The 22,763-nt window shown below is 44.9% G+C and overlaps 1 protein-coding gene across 1 annotated transcript in view; it reads right to left on the bottom strand.

Annotated features, from left to right (window-relative positions):
- The window catches only part of LOC132836583 (neuronal PAS domain-containing protein 3-like), a 432,887-nt gene that overhangs the window by 265,678 nt on the left and 144,446 nt on the right, over positions 1-22,763 (bottom strand). Inside the window, exon 3 of the mRNA XM_060855949.1 lies at positions 19,581-19,825. Coding sequence (XP_060711932.1) covers positions 19,581-19,825 — 245 coding nt within the window. The remainder of the gene's footprint in view (positions 1-19,580; positions 19,826-22,763) is intronic.

Genomic DNA, 22,763 nt, shown 5'->3' with positions numbered 1-22,763 from the left:
GTTCTTGTGCAGCAGTGGGAATCCATTTCATTTTGGGAAGAGGTCAGCAATGATGAGCTTGTGGCAACTGCTGTGTAAATGGAATGTGCACATTAAATAAACTGGTGCACTTATGGCAATAATCCATCACAATTTATTTTCCTATCCCGTTAAGGTGAGAGTGGTAGAACATTCTGCAGGAATGGAACGTTGTTCTGTAGCTAGAGCCTGTTTCAAAAAAAATCTTGTCAGGAACAGAACAGGCTGTAATCAGAATACTGTAGGATAGAACTGAGAGGGAACACTATACAAGAAAGGCAGATTTGGCTGAGGGTCTTTTCCTGAGACAAAGGAAGTCTGAGGAGTGACTTTAGGGAGGTTTTTAAGACTACTAAGGGATTTGATAAGGTAGATGCAGGATAGATGGTACACTCTCCATGGTGATGCATCAACTAATCAATGTCAATCTACTAATCAATCAATACTACTTTTATCATGCAGTATGAAGTGTCACTCACATTGAAATTTGGCATTCTTGCATCCATATGGATGTACAATACACAAAGTTTTGATGCACACACTCTTTTCCAGAAATAATCATGCTTTCATTTGTGAGGCAGACCAACCCAAGATGAAGATAACAAATGCAGGAATTCCTCGGATTATGTGAATGACTTCCATTTTGGAGCCTGTTTGCAAGTCAATTTGCATGCAGATTGGGACACAATGCAGGACAATATAAAATCACCACTTTTAGGTACAAGGAATGTTTATCAGGTCTGTAAAATGAAACCCCTCACACGAGATCCTGTTCACAAGAAAGAGCATTTGTAAGTTGGATGTTCATAAGTTGGGGACCTCCTGTAAATCTACTTGAGGATAATCTTTTTGTGTGGTGTCTCATGGTGCCCAGTGACGTGGACTTTGGGGCAGAATTGGGTGAGGGGGCTGATGAGGCCTATCTGGATATCAGGAGCATTTTTTCTTTGCTTCTGCCAAGTGATCGGGAGGGGAGGGGGGATGGAGGGAGGGGAGGAAGAGTTGTCAATTTATGAAGATTATAATTGGTTAACTGTCTCATTAATACTGTAAACTGCTTCAATAATATTCAGTGTCCTAACTTCCTGCCGAACAAGCCTGCCTGTCACTCACCAAACAACAGCTCAGGGATCGATCCATGGGCAGGAACCTCAATCATCCCTCATCCATGGACACTGGCAGCCAACATGTGCCAACTTTTCACGATCCTGATAGGCTCTCTCCCAATCACAGGCAGGAAGCACGGAGCTACAGTCCAGGGGGCAATACCACCAAGCATTTGCGCTAAGGGACAGGTGCCCAGTTGACCAATTAAACCAGGCTGCAGGGCTGGCTTGCCTTCTCTCTCAGCTGCTGTTCACTGAGCACCCCTCTGCATAGGTAGATCTTCAGCCTGCGCCAAAGGCCATCACATTAGTATCACATGATGTGCTGTTTTGCACAAGCAGACTGTTGACCATCGGGGACCTGTCCGGTGTCAGTCGGTTGTACACCTGGGCATAAACAGTGTTGAAATATCAACTGACAGAGAGCAAATAGACAAACAGTTTGAAGTGACTGAATGGCCTTCTCCTACTCCTGTAGCTTGATAATAGGTCTTAAAAGGAAAATGGATAGATATTTGCAAAATTAAATTTGTCTAAGGAAAGGGCAGAGAAATGAGGCTAAGTGGAAAGCTGCCAACAAGCCACCAAGTTTCAAAAATAACTTGTTAGCTGATTAAATATTGGGAAGACTGAAGACATTGTTTCAGTCCTTGCTCCAAATCCTGTTTCCCAGCTACCAACTCCATCCCTTTCCGAGAACAGTCCAAGATTAAGACAGTATTTTTGTAACCTTGGTGTCATATTTGACCCTAGCAGAACTCCAACCTCATTTATTTCCACCTCCATCACAGCACACAGCTTTGCCCCTCTTCTCAGTCCATCTGCTGAATCTCTCACTCAGCCCTCTCTCATTGTCATAGAGTCATAGAACTACACAGCATGGATCTTTAGACTGGGCTATCCCTGACCACTCCTGGCTGTTCTCCCATGTTCTACCCTTGTAAACTTGAGGTCATCCAAAATGCAGCTGGCTGTGTCATAACTTGCACTTAGTTGCGTTCCTCTATCAGCCCATATGCTGGCTCCTGATCAAGCAGCATACAAACACAGAACAAGAATAGGTCACTTGACCCTTTCAGCCTACTTCCCCCATTCAATATGATCTTGGCTGATATGATTGTAAGGTCAGCTCGGCCTCATTTTTGCATATCCTCTGATAATGCTTGGTTATCATGAAACTATCTCAATCTGCCTTAAAAATAGATTGATAGAGTTGTACACATGGAAACAGACCCTTCAGTCCAACTCGTCTGCACTGACCATATATCTTAAATTAATCTAGTCCCATTTGTCAGCGTTTTGCCCATAACCCTCAAAACTCTTCCTACTCATGTACCCATCCAGATGCCTTTTAAATGCTGTAATTGTACCAGCCACCACCACTTCCTCTGGCAGCTCATTCCATGCGTGCACCACCTTCTGTGTGAAAACATTACCCATAGGTCCCTTTTAATTCCTTCCCCTCTCACCTTAAACCTATGCCCTCTAGTTTTGGACTTCCCTACCTTGGAAAAAAGACCTCGGTTATTCACCTTATCCATGCCGCTCATGATTTTTACAATCCTCTATAAGCCTGTAGGTAAAATAGCCCCAGCCCAGTCAGCCTCACCTATAGCTCACTCTCCAACCCCAGCAACATTCTTTGAATTTTTTTCTGCATCCTCTCGACTTTAACAATATCTTTCCTGTAGTAGGGAGACCAGAAATGAACACAGTATTCCAAAAGTGGCCTAACCAATGTCGTGTACAGCCGTAACATGACAGCTCAATTCCTATACTCAATGCACTGATCAATAAAGGCAAGTGTACCAAATGCCTTCTTCATCTTCAAGAAACTATGAGCCAGCATCCCAAGGTTTCTTTGTTCAGCGACACTCCCAATTAAGTATAGGTCTGTCCTGATTTGCCTTACCAAAATACAACACCTCACACTTATCTAAATTTAACTCCACCTGTCACTCCTTGGCCCATTGGTCCATCTGATCAAAGTCCTGGTGAACTCTGAGATAACCTTTCTCACTGTGCACTACAACAACAATTTTAGTGTCATCTGCAAACTTACTAACCGGTCCTCTTACACTCACATCTAAATCATGTATCTGAATGACAAAAGGCAGTGGACCCAGCACTGATCTTTGCAGCACACTGCTGGTCACAGGATTCCAGTCCAAAAAAACAAGCCTCCACCACCACCACCCTCTGTTTCCTACCTTCAATTCAATTTTGCATCCAAATGGCTAGCTCTCCCAGGGTTCATATGATCTAACTTTGCTAACCAGTCGATCATGCGGAACCTTCTCATGTGCCTTGAAGTCCATAGAGACAACATCCACGGCTCTGCCTTCATGTTTGTCATCTCTTCAAAAGATTCAATGAAGTTAGTGAGACACGATTTCCCACACACAAAGCCATGTTGACTGTCCCTAATCAGTCCTTTTCAAATACATGCAGAACTTTGTCCCTAAGAATCCTCTCCAACAACTTACCCACAGACATCAGGCACATTGGTCGATAGTTTCCTGCCTTTTCCCTACCACCTTTCTTAAATAATAGCCACCACATTAGCCAACCTCCATTCTTCCAGCATGTCACCGGTGGCTATTGATGAAACAAATATTTCAGCAAGGGGCCCAGCAACCCCCCCCTTCCAACCTTCCCACAAAGTTCTGGGACAGACCTGACCAGGTCCCAGGAATGTATCCACCTTTACGCATTTTAAAACATCTAGCATCTCCTTCTCTGTAATATGAATACTTTTCAAGATATCGCTGTTTATTTCTTTAAGTTGTCTAGCTTCCATATCCTTCACCACAGTAAATACTGATGGAAAATATTTAAAATTTTACATCCACTGTCTTTTGAGGAAGGGAATTCCAACGATTCACAACCCTCTGTGAGAAAAAGGTAGCATCCTCTGTTTTAAATGGCCGACACCTTCATTTCAAACAATGACCCCTAGTTCTAGATTCCATAACAAAAAACATCCTTCCGCATCTAGTCTCCTCAGGATTGAATGTCTTGATATCAAAATTCTAACCCTCATTTTCAAACCCTTCCATGGCCACATCCTCCCTATCTCTGTAATCCTCTCAATTGCCCATAACCCTTCAAGATCTCTGTGCTCTTCTAATCTTGATCTCCGCTCTTCTACCATTCTAGTCTCCGCTCTCCTATCATCCTGATCTCATCATCCCTACTTTAATCATGAATGGCAGATCCTCAGCTCTGCAATACTCTCCCTACAGCTCTCCACCTTTCTGTCTCCTCCTTTCAGATACTTTAAAACATATCACTTTGAAATAATTTATAGCCACCTGGCCTAATATATCCTCATGTGACTCGGTGTCAAATTTTATTTCATAACACTTAAGTGAAGACACTTGGACATTTTGTTAAAGGCGTTATATACAGGGCACATTCTGTTGCCAGTGACGGCCATTACATCCTCTGGGGACTGTTTTTATTCATTCACAGAATGTTGGCCAGACCAACATTTATTGCCCATCTCTAATTTCCTGTTGAGAAGGTGGTGGTTAGCTGCCTTCTTGAATCGCTGAAGTCTGTGTGGTGTACAGACACTCACAATGCCTTCAGGATTTTGACCCAGCAACAATGAAGGTATGGTGATATATTTTCAATTTGAGAGGATGAGTGGCTTAGAGGACAACTTGCAGAGGATGGTGTTCCCATGTATCTGCTGTCCTTGCCCTCCTAGATGGAAGTGGTTGTGGGTTTGGAAGGTGCTGTCTGAGCACCTTTGGTGCATTTCTGCAGTGCACACTGCTGCTACCGAGCATTGGTAATGGAGGGAGTGGATGTGGTCTCAATCAAGTGAACTACTTTGTCTTGGATGGTGTAGAGCTTCTTGAGTGTGGTCAGAGGTGCACCCATCCAGGCAAGTGGGAAGTATTCCATCACTTGTGCTTTATCGATGGTGGACAGGCTTTGAGAGGTGAGTTACTCACTGCAGGATTCCCTACCTCTGACCTGTTCTTGTAGCCACCATATTTAAAGGGTTGGTCCAAATTCAGATTCTGGACAACGGTAAACCACCCCACCCCCACCAAGATGCTGATCTTACAAGTGTGAAAGATGCAACACAAGCACTAGCTTGTTATTCCAGAGTCATGTGGTGGAATCAGCAGCAGTAAGTACCTATCGTAAAATGAAACCACAACAGAAGCTGGGTGATACTGTCACGGCATTTGCAATGTTTCACTGAAGGTATCTGCTGCGCAGGCAGGCTGTTCCCCCTTTTCTTTAAACTCCTTTTTAATTGCATGTTCTGAATTTGCATACGGAGACATCACAGCTGTGTGTTTACAGTACATAACACTCCTAATAGCTTTGTCCTTAGGCAATTAAGAGCTGTTGTTCAAGGCTATCATTAACCAACACAACATCAATGAATGCTCCACCTACTCTGTTTTTTGGGGTTTTTTTTCATGCAATTATGCCTAATTATATGTTAAACAGACAATGTACGTCTTGTTCAGCAGGATGAACACACATGCATGTATGGAGGGTGTTTATGTATATTGCATGCGCACTGTGACAATGGGACTGTATTTCTTTCTCACCTTCTATCCATATGACTGCCCAGTCAGTTTTGCTGTTCATACCTATGCTCAAGGATGGCACAAGTGCTGAAAAGCTATTAAATTCGCAGCCTGTTCTAATAAAACATAAAACACCTCAGAATCCCAACACAGTAACCCAACTGGGCAACATCAAAGGATAGAAAGGACTCATGGGCATCATTTGGATGCCACTTTAAAACGAGGGCACCATTTCCTCTCTGAGCTGGACTTATTTAATCCCTCAGCCCCACTCTCTGTGCTTTGCCCAATAATCACAGCATCATTATGATGCCAATGAAGGCCATTCACCCCAGTGCATCTGCATTGGCTCTCCAAATACGATTCACAGCTATCTCCCAGTATCCTACCTTTTCCCCATATCCCTGCACATCATTTCTACCCAAATAATTAGCCAACACTTTCTTAAATGAATCTGCATCTACCACATGTCCAGGCAATGCATTCCAGCCCCAAACTACTCACTGTGTGAAAAAGCTTTTCTCCTCACATCATCCTTGTGTCTTTTGCAAATCAGTCTCAAATTGTGCCCTCTTCTTCTCAATCCTTTTATAAGTGGGAGGAGTTTCTCCCTATCTACTCTGTCCAACTTGCTCAAAACTTCCTTCAAATCTCCTCTTAGCCTGCAACTGGGGAAAAGAAAAACATCAGCCATTATCTCTTTGTGGGAGGTCTCTGTGTGTACATTGACTGCTGTATACCATCAATTACAAACATTCACTTCAGACACAAACACTCATTGGTTGTATTGCCATAGCAAAAGGTGTTATGTCAATACAAGTCTTGCTTTTTGTACTGTCTTCATCCATTCATCTCTCAGCTGAGCCGCTGGACTACAACATCTTTAGGGAATCGCTCTGAAGTACATTCAGGAGGTTCATTCAAAATTAGCAAGGAATTAGGCCAGAGGAATAGATACTCAGAGGAACAACAAATGGATTGGTGAGGGGAATGTGGTGATCTTTAATTGGGGGTTTGGAGGAGAAAGGCTGGTGGGGGAAGGAGAGACTAGTTCCTGAGCACAGGACGAAAATGTTTAAAGTATTGCCCTCCATGAATGGGCCAGCACAGTGGCTCAGTGTCAATGCTGCTGTCTCACATCACCAGGGACCCACATTCGATTCCAGCCTGGGGTGACCCTCCATGTACTCCCCGTGTCTGTGTGGGTTCCTCCCACAGTCTAAAATGTGCAGGTTAGGTGGATTAGTCATGATAAATTGCCCATAGAATTTAAAGATGTGCATGCTAAGTGAATTGGCCACAGGAAATGCAGTGTTAGAGGGATAGGTTAGTGGGTGGGTCTGGATAGGATGTTCTTCAGAGGGGCAGTGTGGACTCAAAGGCCCCCACAATGTAGGGATTTTATGATTTTAAGAATAGGTTGAACAGGAATATGCTGGAGGCATAAGAGACAGCATTGAGAGAAACAGAATGACAGAAAATTAGTTCCGGGCTACATCATATTCCCAGTGCAGAACGTAAGGTCTGAATTCAGCCGCATGATCTGTATTCCTGATGCCCACAGTGGGATGTTTGCTGTTGAGGTTAATAGGCCTTAGAAAGAGAACTACCAGCTCTGATGCCTTAGCTATGTCCCCAGGGAAGGTGGTGGCTGCAGACAGGGAGCCTTCAATGGTTATGTTGAAAAAAACAATCCTTTAATTCTTTTTTAAAATAATTTGGTTTTAGCCGGACCAACTGTCTCACACCCCACTTTCCACAGTATGGTTGAAAAATAGACATTAGGGAGAGGAGGTCACCATAACTTAGCATGAACAGTCAAGTTTCTGGTATTGAGACTGGTTCTAATGCAATGAGGGGTATGTAGAGTTCCAAGGGATCCATTGTGTTAGGGGACTCACTAGTCCGAGGTACAGTCAGATGGTTCTGTTGCAAGCAACAAAAAATCAGAATGGTGCGTTGCTTCCCTGGTGTCAGGATCAAGGATGTCTCAGAGGGGGTTCAGAATGTTTTCAAGGGGGAAAGGGACCAGCAGGAGGTTATTGTAAACATTGGAACCAACAACATCTGAAGGGAAAAGGTTGAGATTCTAAAGGGAGATTACAGAGAGCTAGGCAGGAATTTAAAAAACAGGTCCTCGAGAGTAGTAATATCTGGATTACTCCCGGTGCTACAAGCTAGTGAGGGCAGGAATGGGAGGATAGAACAGATGACTGAATGGCTGAGGAGCTGGTGGATGGGAGAAGGATTCACATTTTTGGATCATTGGAAGCTCTTTTGGGGTTGAAGTGACCTGTACAAGAAGGACGGATTGCACCTAAATTGGAAGGGGACTAACATACTGGCAGGGAGATTTGCTAGAGTCACTCCAGAGGATTTAAACTAGTGAGGAAAAGGATCAATCTGAGACTGGTACAGGTGATGACAAAAGCAAGTCAAACAGTCAGGACAGGCAGGAACAAAATAGAGAACAAGGTAGAACTGATAAGTTAAACTGCATTTATTTCAATGCAAGAGGTCTAACAGGGAAGGCAGAGGAACTTACGGCATGGTTAGGAACATGGGACTGGGGTATCATAGCAATGACAGAAACGTGGCTCAGAGATGGGCAGGACTGGCAGCTTAATGTTCCAGGATACAAATGCTACAGAAAGGATAAAAAGGGATGCAAGAGAGGAGGCAGAGTGGTGTTTTTGATAAGTGATAGCTTTACAGCTGTACTGAGGGAGTATATTCCTGGAAATACATCGAGGGAAGTTACTTGGGTGGAACTGTGAAATAAGAAAGTAATGATCGCATTATTGGGATTGTATTACACAACCTCTATAGTCAGAGGGAAACTGAGAAACAAATTTGTAAGGAGATCTCAGCTATCTGTAAGAATAATAGGGTGGTTATGGTAGGGGATTTTAACTTTCCAAACATAGACTGGGACTGCCCTAGTGTTAAGGGTTTAGATGGAGAGGAATTTGTTAAGTGTGTATAAGCGTGTCTGATTTAGTATGTGGATGTACTTACCAGAGAAGGTGCAAAACTTGACCTATTCTTGGGGAATAAGGCAGGGCAGGTGACTGAGGTGTCAGTGGAGGAGCACTTTGGGTCCAACGACTATAATTCTATTAGCTTTAAAATAGTGATGGAAAAAGATAGACCAAATCTAAAAAGTTGAAGTTCTAAATTGGAGAAAGGCCAATTTTGACACTATTAGCCAAGAACTTTCAAAAGCTGCTTGGGGGCAGATGTCACAGGTAAAGGGAAGGCTGGAAAATGAGAAGTCTTCAGAAATGAGATAATGAGAGTCCAGAGAAAGTACATTCCTGTTAGGGTGAAAGGAAAGGCTGGTAGGTATAGAGAATGCTGGATGACTAAAGAAATTGAGGGTTTCGTTAAGAAAATGAAAGAAGCTTATGTCAGGAATAGACAGGATAGATAAAGTGAATCCTTAGAAGAGTATAAAGGTGGTAGGAGTATACTTAAGAGGGAAATCAGGAGGGCAAAAAGGGGACATAAGATAGCTTTGGCAAATAGAGTTAAGGAGAATCCAAAAGGTTTTTATAAATACATTCAGGATAAAAGGGTAATTTGGGAGAGAATAAGGCCCCTCAAAGATCAGCAAGGCGGCGTTTATGTGGAGCCGCAGGAGATGGGCGAGTTGCTAAACAAGTATTTTTTATCAGTGTTTACTGTGGAAAAGGACATGGAAGATATAAAATGTGGGAAACAGATAGTGACATCTTGAAAAATGTCTATATTACAGAGGAGGAAGTGCTGGATGCCTTGAAACGCATAAAAGTGGATAAATCCCCAGGAACTGACAGTGTACTCCAGAAATCTGTGGGAAGCTAGGGAAGTGATTGCTGGCCTCTTACAGAGATATTTGTACCATCGATAGTCACAGATGAGGTGTCGAAAGACTGGAGGTTGGCTAATGTGGTGCCACTGTTTAAGAAAGGTGGTACGGACGAGTCAGGGAACTATAGACCAGTGAGCCTGACATTGGTGGTGGGCAAGTTGTTGGAGGGAATCCTGAGGGACAGGATGTTCATGTATTTGGAAAAGCAAGGACTAAATAGGGATAGGAGGAGAAAGTGAGGACTGCAGATGCTGGAGATCAGAGCTGAAAATGTGTTGCAGGAAAAGTGCAGCAGGTCAGGCAGCATCCAAGGAACAGGAGAATCAACGTTTCGGGCATAAGCCCTTCTTCAGGAATGAGGAAAGTGTGTCCAGCAGACTAAGATAAAAGGTAGGGAGGAGGGACTTGGGGGAGGGGCGTTGGAGATGCGATAGGTGGAAGGAGGTCAAGGTGAGGGTGATAGGCCGGAGTGGGGTGGGGGCGGAGAGATCAGGAAGAAGATTGCAGGTTAGGAAGGTGGTGCTGAGTTCGAGGGATTTGACTGAGACAAGGTGGGGGGAGGGGAAATGAGGAAACTGGAGAAATCTGAGTTCATCCCTTGTGGTTGGAGGGTTCCTAGGCGGAAGATGAGGCGCTCTCTTCCTCCAACCGTCGTGTTGCTATGGTCTGGCAATGGAGGAGTCCAAGCACCTGCATGACCTTGGTGGAGTGGGAGGGGGAGTTGAAGTGTTGAGCCACGGGGTGGTTGGGTTGGTCCGGATGTCCCAGAGGTGTTCTCTGAAACGTTCCGCAAGTAGGCGGCCCGTCTCCCCAATGTAGAGGAAGCCACATCAGGTGCAGCGGATGCAATAAATGATGTGTGTGGAGGTGCAGGTGAATTTATGGCAGATATGGAAGGATCCCTTGGGGTCTTGGAGAGAAGTAAGGGAGGTGGTCTGGGCGCAAGTTTTGCATTTCCTGCAGTTGCAGGGGAAGGTGCCGGGAGTGGAGGTTGGGTTGGTGGGGGGTGTGGACCTGACGAGGGAGTCACGGAGGGAGTGGTCTTTTCAGAATGCTGATGGGGAGGGGAGGGAAATATATCCTTGGTGGTGGGGTCCGTTTGGAGGTGGTGGAAATGACGGCGGATGAAATGCTGTATATGGAGGTTGGTGGGGTGGTAGGTGAGAACCAATGGGGTTCTATCCTGGTGGCGGTTGGAGGGACGGGGCTCAAGGGCGGAGGAGCGGGAAGTGGAGGAGATTCAGTGGAGGGCATCGTCGATCACGCCTTGGGGGAATTTGAAGAAGGAGGCCATCTGGGCTGTACGGTATTGGAACTGGTCCTCCTGGGAGCAGATGCAGCAGAGACGAAGGAATTGGGAAAATGGGATGGCGGTTTTACAGGGGGCAGGGTGGGAGGAGGTGTAGTCTAGGTAGCTGTGGGAGTCAGTCGGTTTATACTACATGTCCGTGTTGATTCGGTCGCCCGAGATAAAAATGGAAAAGTCTAGGAAGGAGAGGGAGGAGTCTGAGACGGTCCAGGTGAATTTGAGGTCGGGGTGGAAGCAGTTGGTAAAGTGGATGAACTGTTCAACCTCCTAGTGGGAGCACGAGGCAACGCCGATACAGTCATCAATGTAGCGGAGGAAAAGGTGGGGTGTGGTGCCAATGTAGCTGCGGAAGATGGACTGTTCCACATATCCTACGAAGAGGCAAACATAGTTGGGGCCCATGCGGGTGCCCATGGCAACTCCTTTGGTTTGGAGGAAGTGGGAGGATTGGAAAGAGAAGTTGTTCAGGGTGAGGACCAGTTCAGTCAGTCGAAGTAGGGTGTCAGTGGAAGGGTACTGGTTGGTACAGCGGGAAAGGAAGAAGCGGAGGGCTTTGACTCCTTCGTGATGGGGGACAGAGGTGTACAGGGACTGGATGTCCATGGTGAAAATAAGGCGTTGGGGACCGGGGAAGCGAAAATCATGTAGGAGGTGGAGGGCGTGGGTGGTGTCCCGAACGTAGGTGGGGAGTTCTTGGACTAAGGGGGACAGGACCGTGTCGAGGTATGCAGAGATGAGTTCGGTGGGGCAGGAGCAGGCTGAGACAATGGGTCGGCCGGGGCAGTCAGGTTTGTGGATTTTGGGCAGAAGGTAGAAACGGGCGGTGCGGGGTTGTGGGACTATGAGATTGAAGGCGGTGGATGGGAGATCCCCTGAGGTGCGAGGTTATGGATGGTCTGGGAGATGATGGTTTGGTGGTGGGAGGTGGGGTCATGGTCAAGGGGGCAGTAGGAGGAGATGTCCGTGAGCTGGCGTTTAGCCTCAGCGGTGTAAAGGTCGGTGCGCCAAACTACTCCCTTGTCTGCCGGTTTGACAGTGAGGTTGGGGTTGGAGCGGAGGGAGCGGAGGGCTGCACGTTCCGAGGGTGAGAGGTTGGAGTGAGTGAGAGGGGTGGAGAGGTTGAGGCAGTTAATGTCGTGGTGGCAGTTGGCTATGAAGAGACCGAGGGTGGGTAAGAGGCCAGCACGGGGCGTCCAGGTGGATGGGCTGTGTTGGAGGCAGGAGATGGGGTCGTCAGAGGGTGGGCGAGAATCGTCACAGCCTATCATCCTCACCTTGACCTTCTTCCACCTATCGCATCTCCAACGCCCCTTCCCCCTACTGATTAGGGATAGTCAACATGGCTTTGTGCATGGAAAATCATGTCTCACAAACTTGAATTGAGTTTTTTGAGGAAGTAACAAAGAGGTCTGATGAGGGCAGAGCTGTAGATGTGATCTAAATGGTCTTCAGTAAGGCATTCAACAAGGTTTGTGTTGGGAGATTGGTTAGCAAGGTTAGTTCTCATGGAATACAGGGAGAACTAGCCATTTGGATACAGAACTGGCTCGAAGGTAGAAGACAGAGGGTGGTGGTGGAGGGTTGTTTTTCAGACTGGAGGCCTATGACCAGTGGTGTGCCACAATGATCGGTGCTGGGTTCATGACTTTTCATCATTTATATAAATGATTTGGATGTGAACATAAGAGGTATAGTTAGTAAATTTGCAGATGACACCAAAATTGGAGGCATGGAGGATAACAAAGAAGGTTACCTCAGATTACAACGAGATCTTAATCAGATGAGCCAATGGGCTGAGACATGGCAGATGGGGTTTAATTTAGATAAACGTGAGGTCCTGCATTTTGGGAAAGCTAATCTTAGCAGGACTTATACACTTAATGGTAAGGTTCTAGGGAGCATTGCTGAACAAAGAGACCTTGGAGTGCAGGTTCATAGCTCCTTGAAAGTGGAGTCACAGGTAGACAGGATAGTGAAGGCGGCGTTTGGTAACCTTTCCTTTATTGATCAGAGTATTGAGTACAGGGGCTGGGAGTCATGTTGCAGCTGTACAGGACATTGGTTAGGCCACTGATGGAATATTGTGTGCAATTCTGCTCTCCTTCCTATCAGCAAGATGTTGTGAAACTTGAAAGGGTTCAGAAAAGAGTTAAGGATGTTGCCAGGGTTGGAGGGTTTGAGCTGTAGGGAGAGGTTGCATAGGCTAAGGCTGTTTTCCCTGGAACGTCGGAGGCTGAGGGGTGACCTTTTAGAGGTTTATAAAATCATGAGGGGCATGGATAGGATAAATAGACAAAGTCTTTTCCCTGGGATCAGGGAGTCCAGAACTAGAGGACATAGGTTTAGGGTGAAAGGGAAAAGATATAAAAGAGATCTAAGGAGAACTTTTTCATGCAGAGGGTGGCACTTGTATGGAATGAGCTGCCAGAGGAAGTGGTGGAGGCTAGTACAATTGCAACATTTAAAAGGCATCTGGAAGGGTGTATGCATAGGAATGGTCCGGATGTTGGCAGGTGGGACAGGTTGGAACGAAGGGTCTGTTTCCGTGCTATACATCTCTATGACTCTATTTGGCTCAAACTACGTTATTCTAAAGCAACAGGGCCAGTCCTCTAGACTTGCATGTTTATTTTTCTCAACGTGGTCACCCAATTTCTATTTTTTTCATTCATTCATGTGCTATGTGTATCACTGGCTGGGCCAGCATTTCTTACCCATCCCTAACTACCCCTGAGAAGATGGCGGCTTGATCCGCTACAGTTCTTGTGGAATTGGGACACTTTCAATGCTGTTAAGAAGAGAGTTCCAGGATTTTGACCCAGCAACACTGAAGGAATGGTGACATAAATTTCCAAGTCAGGACGGTGAGTGGCTTAGAGGCAGACTTGTGGTTGATGATTCGTGTCTTTGTTCTATCAGATAGTAGAGGTCACAGGTTTGGAAGGTACTGTCTAAGAATCCTCAGTGAATTGTTGCAGCAAGTACCATTGATGTTTAAAGCAATGAAAGGAATTGAATTTTAATGATTTGAGGGACAAGGACCCAACTGAGATTGTTGGGTACGGGAGAGGAGGACAGTGATGTAGCAAACTGGAGTCATGTTATAGTTTAAAGAAGTAAATTCTGGAAAAAAACTAAAGCATAGATAAAAGCTTCTTCATATGGGAGATGAAGATAAGTGAGGAGATGGGAGTTACTGGATAGAGGGATGTCATCCTTCTGACATCTTTATGGAGTAACCATTAAAGGCATGTCCGGATTTGCAATCTGACAGGGCAACACTGTATTGTTTTTGGACCTTTGCTCTCTTCTTGTGGAGTACCGTGGAAAGATTCACAGGTCAATAGCAGTTAGACAGTTGGTGACATCCCATCATGATAGTGGCCATTTCTAAATGAGCTGCTAATGGTACGGTTTTGCCCAAATTGGGTCCAGCAACCCATTTGAAGTTTTTTGTGAATGGTTAGAGTTTGGACTTGGAAGTGTAGGACTAAGGAACAGGAACAGGCCATTAAGCCCTTTTGGCTACTCTTCCATTCAATGAAATCAGCTACTGCAACACCATCTACTTGTACTATCCTGATATCCCGTGATATTTTTCATATCTATAAATCTTTCAATCTCTATCTTGAATATCCCCAATGACTGAACCTCCATAGCCATCTGGGGCAGAGTATAGCAAAGATGCACTGCCCTCTGAGGGAAGAAATTCCTTCTCAGCTCAGTCCAAAATGGCCAACCCTTTATCCTGAGATTGTGTCCCTGAACAAAACACTAACATCTTTGCCCTTCTTTTACTCTCCAGAAAAGACAGACACTGAGGCCAACTTATATCACCCATTCTGAGCATTTTCCCTGTTAAGTTGTTCTGCAAATCACCCTACGGATGACTGAATTCTACTCAAATTCTGTCTAAATTAAAGTGTTTTTTCCGTGCGGTTACAATGGGGTTTAAATAAAAAGAGTTGATTGCTTTTCACTCCTCCACTGTCATTCCAGTGAACACTAACAATTCAATCAAGGAAACAAGCCCATTTTAGTATCTCCACAACAAAACTGATGATAAATCACAATCTTGATGAGCGACCTATTTTATAGAGATCAGACATGAGGCAGCTGAAGCACTAACTGGAATCGGCAGCTGACGAGTCACTGGTCCAACAAAACGTTGAAAGTAATTGACTGCGCCTTTTAGCGCAAGAGGAGTCTGTCAGGGCAGGTCTGGCTTCCCCTCCCCCATTAGTCCTGCTAGATTATTTTTGTCCAGGCAGAGGATATCACTGGCTGGGCCAGTATTTATTGCCCATCCCTAATTCTCTTGAGAAGGTAATGGTGAGCTGCCTCCTTGAATTGCTGCAGTCCGTGTGATATAGGGCACCCAAAATGCTGTTAGGGAGGAAGTTCCCAGGCTTTGACACTGAAGGAATGTCTAATATACAGTCGAGGTCTGCTATAAAGCAGTGATTGGGTCCCAAAGTATAAAACTACATTCTAGACGGATCACATCAAAGCTGCACCTCATTAATAAGAAAATTTTTATTTTTTCATTCATTCGTGAGATATAGGTGAGGGGCATTTGTTGCCCATCCTTAGTTGCCCCTTGAATGGAGTGATTTACTAGGATGATTTCTGAGGGACAGTAACAGATATTGTTGGAGAAACTCAGCAGGTCTGGCAGCAACTATGGAGAGAAATACAGAGTTAATGCTTTGAGTCCAGTGACCCTTCTTCAGAACTGATTGCAGCTAGGAAAAGGTGGTATTTATGCTGACGATGGGGGTGGGGAGGGGCAAATGAGTTAGCTGATAAGCGGTGACAGAGCACAGAGAGAGAGAAAGATAGACAGACAAAGGGATGATTGATAGTAAGTCAGGGAAGAAGAAAAATTTAAAATACAGTTCTGAACAAGGGTCAGTGAACTCGAAACAATAACTCTGTTTTTCTCTCTCCACAGCTGCTGCCAGACTTGCTAAATTTCGTCAGCAACTTCTGTTGTTGTTTCGATTTCCAGCATCCACAGTTCTGTGTTTCATTTTACCATTTCAGAGGGAGGTTAAGAGTTGATAAAGTGTGGTGCTGAAAAAAGCACAGCAGGTCAGGCAGCATCTAAGGAGCAAGAGAATCGACATTTCGGGCATTACCCTTCTTCAGGACAGAAGGGTCGTGCCTTAAACCTCAACTCGCTTGGTCCTCGAATGCTGCCTGACCTGCCGGTGCTCTTCCAGCAACACGCTTTATCAACTGACTCTCCAGCATCTGCAGTCCTCACTTCCTCCTAGAGGGAAGTTAAAAGTCAATCTCATTGATGTAGGTCTGGAGTCACATGTAGACCAGGCTGGGTAAGGATAGTAGAATTCCTTTCCCTAAAGGGTATTAGTTGTTTGCCAGATTTTACTGAATTTAAATGTCACCATCTACCGTTGAGGGATGCAAACCATGTCCCAAGAACATTAGCCTAGGGCTCTGGATTGCTAGACCAGTAACATACCAGTCAGCCACTGCCTAACTAGCAAAATGAGGATTTTGAATGCAAATTTGCCTCTTTTGGGAGCAATAAGACCCCTGTAGTTCAAGAGAATTCGTAATGGAATTCTGAACAGTAGTTCTAAGTCAAGACAGTGTGTAACTTGGAGAGAAGTTGTAGGGGAGGTGGTCTCATGTATGTGCTGCCATTGTTTTTATAGGTGTTAGAGATCACAGGTCTGGAAGGTGCTGCCAAAGGAGCCTTGGTGAATTACTGCAGTTCATCTTGTAGATGGTACACACTGCTGCCACTGTGCAACAGTGATGGAGGAAGTGGTGTTGAAGTTGGTGGTCAGTTAAGCAAGCTGCTTTGTCCTGGATGTGGAACACTTCTTGATCATTGTTTGAGTTGTGAATTTTTGGAATCCTCTATCCAGGAGGGTTGTGGATGGTCTATTGTTGAATATATTTAGGTCTGGAACAGTCTCTTGGTCTCTCAGAATGGAGAGGCGGCAAAAAAGTGAAGTTGAAGCCTAACATCAGCAATGATTGTATTCAAAGGTACAGCAGGCTCGATGAGCCTGGGCTTGACTTTCCAAAATTGGACCATAAAAATTAATGGACAAACCAAGTAAAAAAATTCTACAAGTGTTACAGAAAAATACTGGGTTACTTTTCCATCTTTTTTGTATATTAGTCATATTGAAGAGGGGAACAAAAATAGACAATAGGTGCAGGAGTAGGCCATTTTGCACCACCATTCAATATGATCATGGCTGATCACCCTTAATCAGTATCCTGTTCCTGCCTTATCTCCATAACCGTTGATTCCACTATCCTTGAGAGTTCTATCCAACTCTTTCGTAAATGAATCCAGAGACTGGGCCTCCACTGCCCTCTGGGACAGAGCATTCCACACAGCCAGTATTCTCTGTGTGAAGAAGTTTCTCCTCATCTCTGTTCTAAATGGTCTACCTCATATTTTCAAGCTGTGTCCTCTGGTTCGGCACTCATCCATCAGCGTAACATGTTCCCTGCTTCCAGAGTGTCCAATCTTTTAATTATCTTATATGTCTCAATCAGATCCCCTCTCAGTCTTCTAAACTCAAGGGCATACAAGCCCAATCGCTCCAGTCTTTCAGCGCAAGGTTATCCCGCCATTCCAGGAATTGACCTCGTGAACCTACACTGCACTCCCTCAAGGGATATTTGACAAAGTATTAAGAGTTATCCACCTTGATAATGAAGTGATTTTTCACACTTTCCCTTGGTGTGGTATCAACAGCTGTATAACACTTTTGTGTTTGCCATATCCCGAACGTAACTCACACTAGGATCCCATTTATCCACCACCCCTGTGCTCCCTGAATTGCAATAATCCCCTGCGCTGAAACATATTGGTTTTAAAATTCTCCCCCTCCTTTTCAAATCTCACCATGACTTCACTTGCTCCTGATCTCTGCGAATTCCTCCAGACCTACAACCTTTGTAAATAGCTCTTCGATCTTCCAGTTCTGGTATCAAGCACAGCCCTCAATCGTTCAACCACTGGTGATATTATCCTCAAATGACCAAGGCTCCCGGGCTCTGCAATTCCCTTCTTAAATGTCTCCACCTCTCTTGCTTCTTTCAAGATTCATCTTGAACCTGATCCCTTTGACAAAGCTTTTGGCTACCTTTCCAAATGTCTTCAAACATGGCTCAGTGTCAACCTTTGATCACAATGCTGTGAAGGATCTTCAGAACTTTTACTGCTTTAAAGAATGATGTATAAATGCAAGCAACTGTGGTTTAGCTGATTTTGGTCATTAATTGTAAACTCAATTCATCCTCCAGAAACCTTGCGCATGTGTGTGGGATTGTGTATCTGTGCTTGTCATTGTGACTGTGCACATCATGGTGTTTATACAGACATTGTGTGCACGTCATAGTATGTGTGTGTGTCACTGCACATGTGCATCGTTGTGTCTGCATGTCAGTGTCTGTGCACGCATCATTGCAACAGCATGATGTATCTGTGTGTTACTGCATCTGTTCATAAAATTGTGTCGGTATCATGGGTATATGAATAATTTAGGTTTGGAGGGATATGAGCTGGGTGCTGGCAGGTGGGACTAGATTGGGTTGGGATGGCTGGTCAACATGGCCAAGTTGGACTGAAGTGTCTGTTTCCGTGCTGTACATCTCAATGATTCCATTTGCAATGGATCACCCTGGTCAACTGCATATATGCATCATTGCGACTACATGTCATTGTCTGTGCACTTCACTGCACGTGCTCACGTCATTGTATCTGTCCCTCTCTATAAGAATGGTGGTAAGCACAGCAAAAAGTGCCACCAGGCTCTTCACAACAGTATTATTAATCAAAATTCAACACTGAGCCACAGAAGATGACCAAATGCCTGGTCAAATAAGTAGTCTAGGTTTCAGGAGGGAATTTCAGAGTTTGGGCTTCAGGCAGCTGAGAGCAAGGCTATCAAAGGGTGGAGCAATTAAAATTTGGGATGCACAATTGACCAGGGTGATCCATTGCAGATGGAGTCATAGAGATGTACAGCACAGAAACAGACCCTTCAGTCCAACTTGGCCATGCTGACCAACTATCCCAACCCAATGTAGTCCCACCTGCCAGCATCCAGCCCATATCTCTCCCAACCCTTCCTATTCATATACCCATCTAGATGAGGCATCTCTCACAGGATGGGAAGAGCCATCATCATCCTTGCTTCTATCTTCTCACTGAAATATTTTTATCTATTCTTTCATGGGATGTGAACTTTGCTGGCAAGACCAGCATTCATTGAAGATCCCTCACTACCCTTGAACTGAGGGACTTGTTCGGCTATTTCAGAGGGAATTTAAGAATCAGCTAACATGGCTGTGTGTCTCTTCATGCCTGCTTGACTGTTTAATAAAATCACAATGCGAATTACATTAACTCAATTTTCCTGTAATTTCCCATAATTCTCTGTGTTAAAAAAATCTGCCCATCTTAGTCACACCAAGACTGAGCTCTCTGGAGCAGACAATTCCAAAGACTCACACCTTCTTCATAAAGAATCTCCTTCTCACAATTCAAAATTGCTGATCCCTTATCCTGAGACTATGACTCAAAGTTCTAGATTTTCCAACCAGTTGAGGAGACTGCCTTTCAACAGATACCCTGCCCAAGCCTCTCAGAATTTCACAACTTTCGCCAAGGTCACCATCCAATCGTCAGAGAGGATAGGCCCATTCTGCCCTAACTTGCCATTGTTGGCTCAACATACCTTTTACAGAGATGTTAGGTGGGGGCCCCTCAATCCTCAGGTTCCATGGAGGATCCCCCAGATTGGCAAAGTCCCTCATCCGGAGGTAGCTGATGGTCAACCGGATGATGGAGGCCTTGTCCAGCTGGCTGGTGATAGCTCCCGGGAGTGGAAGCATCTTCGCCAATTCGTAGAACTCAAAGTTTTCTTTCCCCCGTCGAAAGCGAGCAGCATTGCGACTCTTCTCCTTCCGGAGGGCTTGCAAACTGGGAAAGAGGACAAAGACATTCTGTTATTAGATTTTCATCCCCTCACCATTCTAGACTGCTTCATCATTTTTTATTCTTGTGTCCAAAGTCATTCTCGTTAAGGAGAATCCCTACTTATGTTGAATGAAACCATCAAACTCTCTCAGCATAACGCTCCCTCTACACTGACACACCCTATCAAAAACACACACACACACACACACACGATACAGAACAGGATTAAATCCAGAGTAAAACTCTCAAAACACTGTCCTCATCAAACACTTCCAAGACAGGAGCAGCAGGAGGTTCGATACAGTATCTCCAACAAATAGTCCCAGATAATTGGAGGGATATTGGCCGGGTGCTGGCAGTTGGGACTAGATTGAGGTGGGATATCTGGTCAGCATGGACACGTTGGACCGAAGGGTCTGTTTCCATGCTGTACATCTCTATGACTTTATGAAACTGAACTCAGCTTGGGCAGTTACTAAACTCTGGATTCTGGAAGGCATTAGCTCCCAGTGGCATTCGCTATTGCATGGAATGTATGTGAGCACCAGACTGGATTGGAGTGGACTCCATTAGTCCCAGTGAGGAATCACTGACACTCACTGGCTCAGCAGCCAGGTAAAGAGTAGGTTTTTGGGAGAGTAAAACAGAGGTGGGGAGTGTCAAAGGGTTCTAAGGGGGAAAGAACAAGTCCATTCCTAATGTTTCTAGCCGTCTGCAGTTTAATTTTCTGCTTCTCACCATGTCTGTCCTTCCTTCCAATAAAGTTCAACTCCAGCTCAAGAAACAGAAACTTCATCTTCCTGTTAGATACTTTGAAGACCCACAGATTCAAAACCAAGTCCAACAATTTCAGATCATAACTTTGTTCTCCAGTTGTTTACAATGACTCCAGCTCCTGAACATTTGAAATACTGTTTACAATTTTGGACTCTTTACATAAGGAGGGACATACTTTCAAGGTTTGTGCGAAGATTTGTAGCTCGGGTGCTCGTTGTTGTGGTTCTGTTCGCTGAGCTGGAAGTTTTTGTTGCAAACGTTTCGTCCCCTGGCTAGGCGACATCATCAGTGCTCTGGAGCCTCCTGCGAAGCGCTTCTTTGATGTTTCTTCCGGTATTTATAGTGGTCTGTCCTTGCCGCTTCCGGGTGTCAGTTTCAGCTGTCCGCTGTAGTGGTTGGTATATTGGGTCCAGGTCGGTGTGTTTGTTGATGGAGTTTGTGGATGAATGCCATGCCTCTAGGAATTCCCTGGCTGTTCTCTGTCTGGCTTGCCCTATGATAGTAGTGTTTTCCCAGTCGAATTCATGTTGCTTGTTGTCTGCGTGTGTGGCTACTAGGGATAGCTGGTCGTGTCGTTTCGTGGCTAGTTGATGTTCATGTATGCGGATTGTTAGCTGTCTTCCTGTTTGTCCTATACAGTGTTTTGTGCAGTCCTTGCATGGTATTTTGTAAACTACATTAGTTTTGCTCATGTTGGGTATCGGGTCCTTTGTTCTAGTGAGTTGTTGTCTGAGCGTGGCTGTTGGTTTGTGTGCCGTTATGAGTCCTAAGGGTCGCAGTAGTCTGGCTGTCAGTTCTGAAACGCTCCTGATGTATGGTAGTGTGGCTAGTCCTTTTGGTTGTGGCATGTCCTCGTTCCGTGGTCTGTCTCTTAGGCATCTGGTGATAAAGTTGCGCGGGTATCCGTTTTTGGCGAATACCTTGTATAGGTGTTCCTCTTCCTCATTTTGCAGTTCTGGTGTACTGCAGTGTGTTGTGGCTCTTTTGAATAGTGTCCTGATGCAGCTTCATTTGTGTGTGTTGGGGTGGTTACTTTCATAGTTTAGGACTTGGTCTGTGTGTGTTGTTTTTCTGTGTACCCTTGTGGTGAATTCTCCGTTCGGTGTTCTCTGTACTATCACGTCTAGGAATGGGAGTTGGCTATCTTTTCTTCTTCTCTCGTGAATCGGATTCCTGAGAGTGTGGCGTTGATGATCCGGTGTGTTTTTTTCTATTTCCGTGTTTTTGATGATTACAAACGTGTCATCGACATATCTGACCCAGAGTTTGGGTTGACTTTGTGGTAGGGCTGTTTGTTCTAATCTTTGCATAACTGCCTCTGCTATGAGTCCTGAGATTGGTGATCCCATGGGTGTTCCGTTGATTTGTTCGTATATCTGATTGTTGAATGTAAAGTGTGTAGTGAGGCACAAGTCCAGTAGTTTAAGTATGTCGTCTTTGTTGATAGGTTCCGCCTCCTGTTTTCTGTTCTGTATGTCCAGTAGGTTGGCTATTGTTTCTCTGGCTAGGGTTTTGTCAATCGAAGTGAACAGTGCCGTCACGTCGAATGAGATCATGGTTTCTTCTTTGTCTACGTGTGTATTCCTGATGACGTCCAAGAATTCCTGTGTTGATTGTATGGAGTGTTTGGATCCGCTGACCAGGTGTTTCAGTTTCTGTTGTAGTTCTTTGGCCAGTTTGTATGCTGGTGTCCCTGATAGTGATACTATGGGTCTGAGTGGGATGTCTGGTTTGTGTACTTTGGGTAGTCCATAGAATCTGGGGGTGTTGTTGCTTTCCGGTTTCATTCTTTGTAGGTCAGCTTTGGTTATCTGTCCGTTTTTTTGTAGATTCCTTAGTGTGTTATTTATTCTATTGGTGAGTTGTGGTGTGGGGTCAGAATCCTTTTTTTATTCTTTCATGAGAAGCGGATATCAAGCAAAACATTTAAAACATAACATCAAAGGCAAAAAAAACATGCCCACCCATACTTTCCCTAAAACTGTTTAGAGTCAACCACATTGCCATAGATCTGCAGTCACACATAGGTATGGCAAATTGAAGTTGGGTTTTTACATCAACCAACAATGGTCACCATCGGTCCAGCTTTTAATTCACTGAATTCAAATTTTGCAATCTTCCATGGTGGTATTTGAACCCATGACCCCAGAACATGAGCCGAGGT

Source organism: Hemiscyllium ocellatum, chromosome 47 (genome assembly GCF_020745735.1).
Source record: "Hemiscyllium ocellatum isolate sHemOce1 chromosome 47, sHemOce1.pat.X.cur, whole genome shotgun sequence".
Lineage (NCBI taxonomy): Eukaryota > Metazoa > Chordata > Chondrichthyes > Orectolobiformes > Hemiscylliidae > Hemiscyllium > Hemiscyllium ocellatum.
This window is presented reverse-complemented; position numbering and strand designations above follow the sequence as displayed.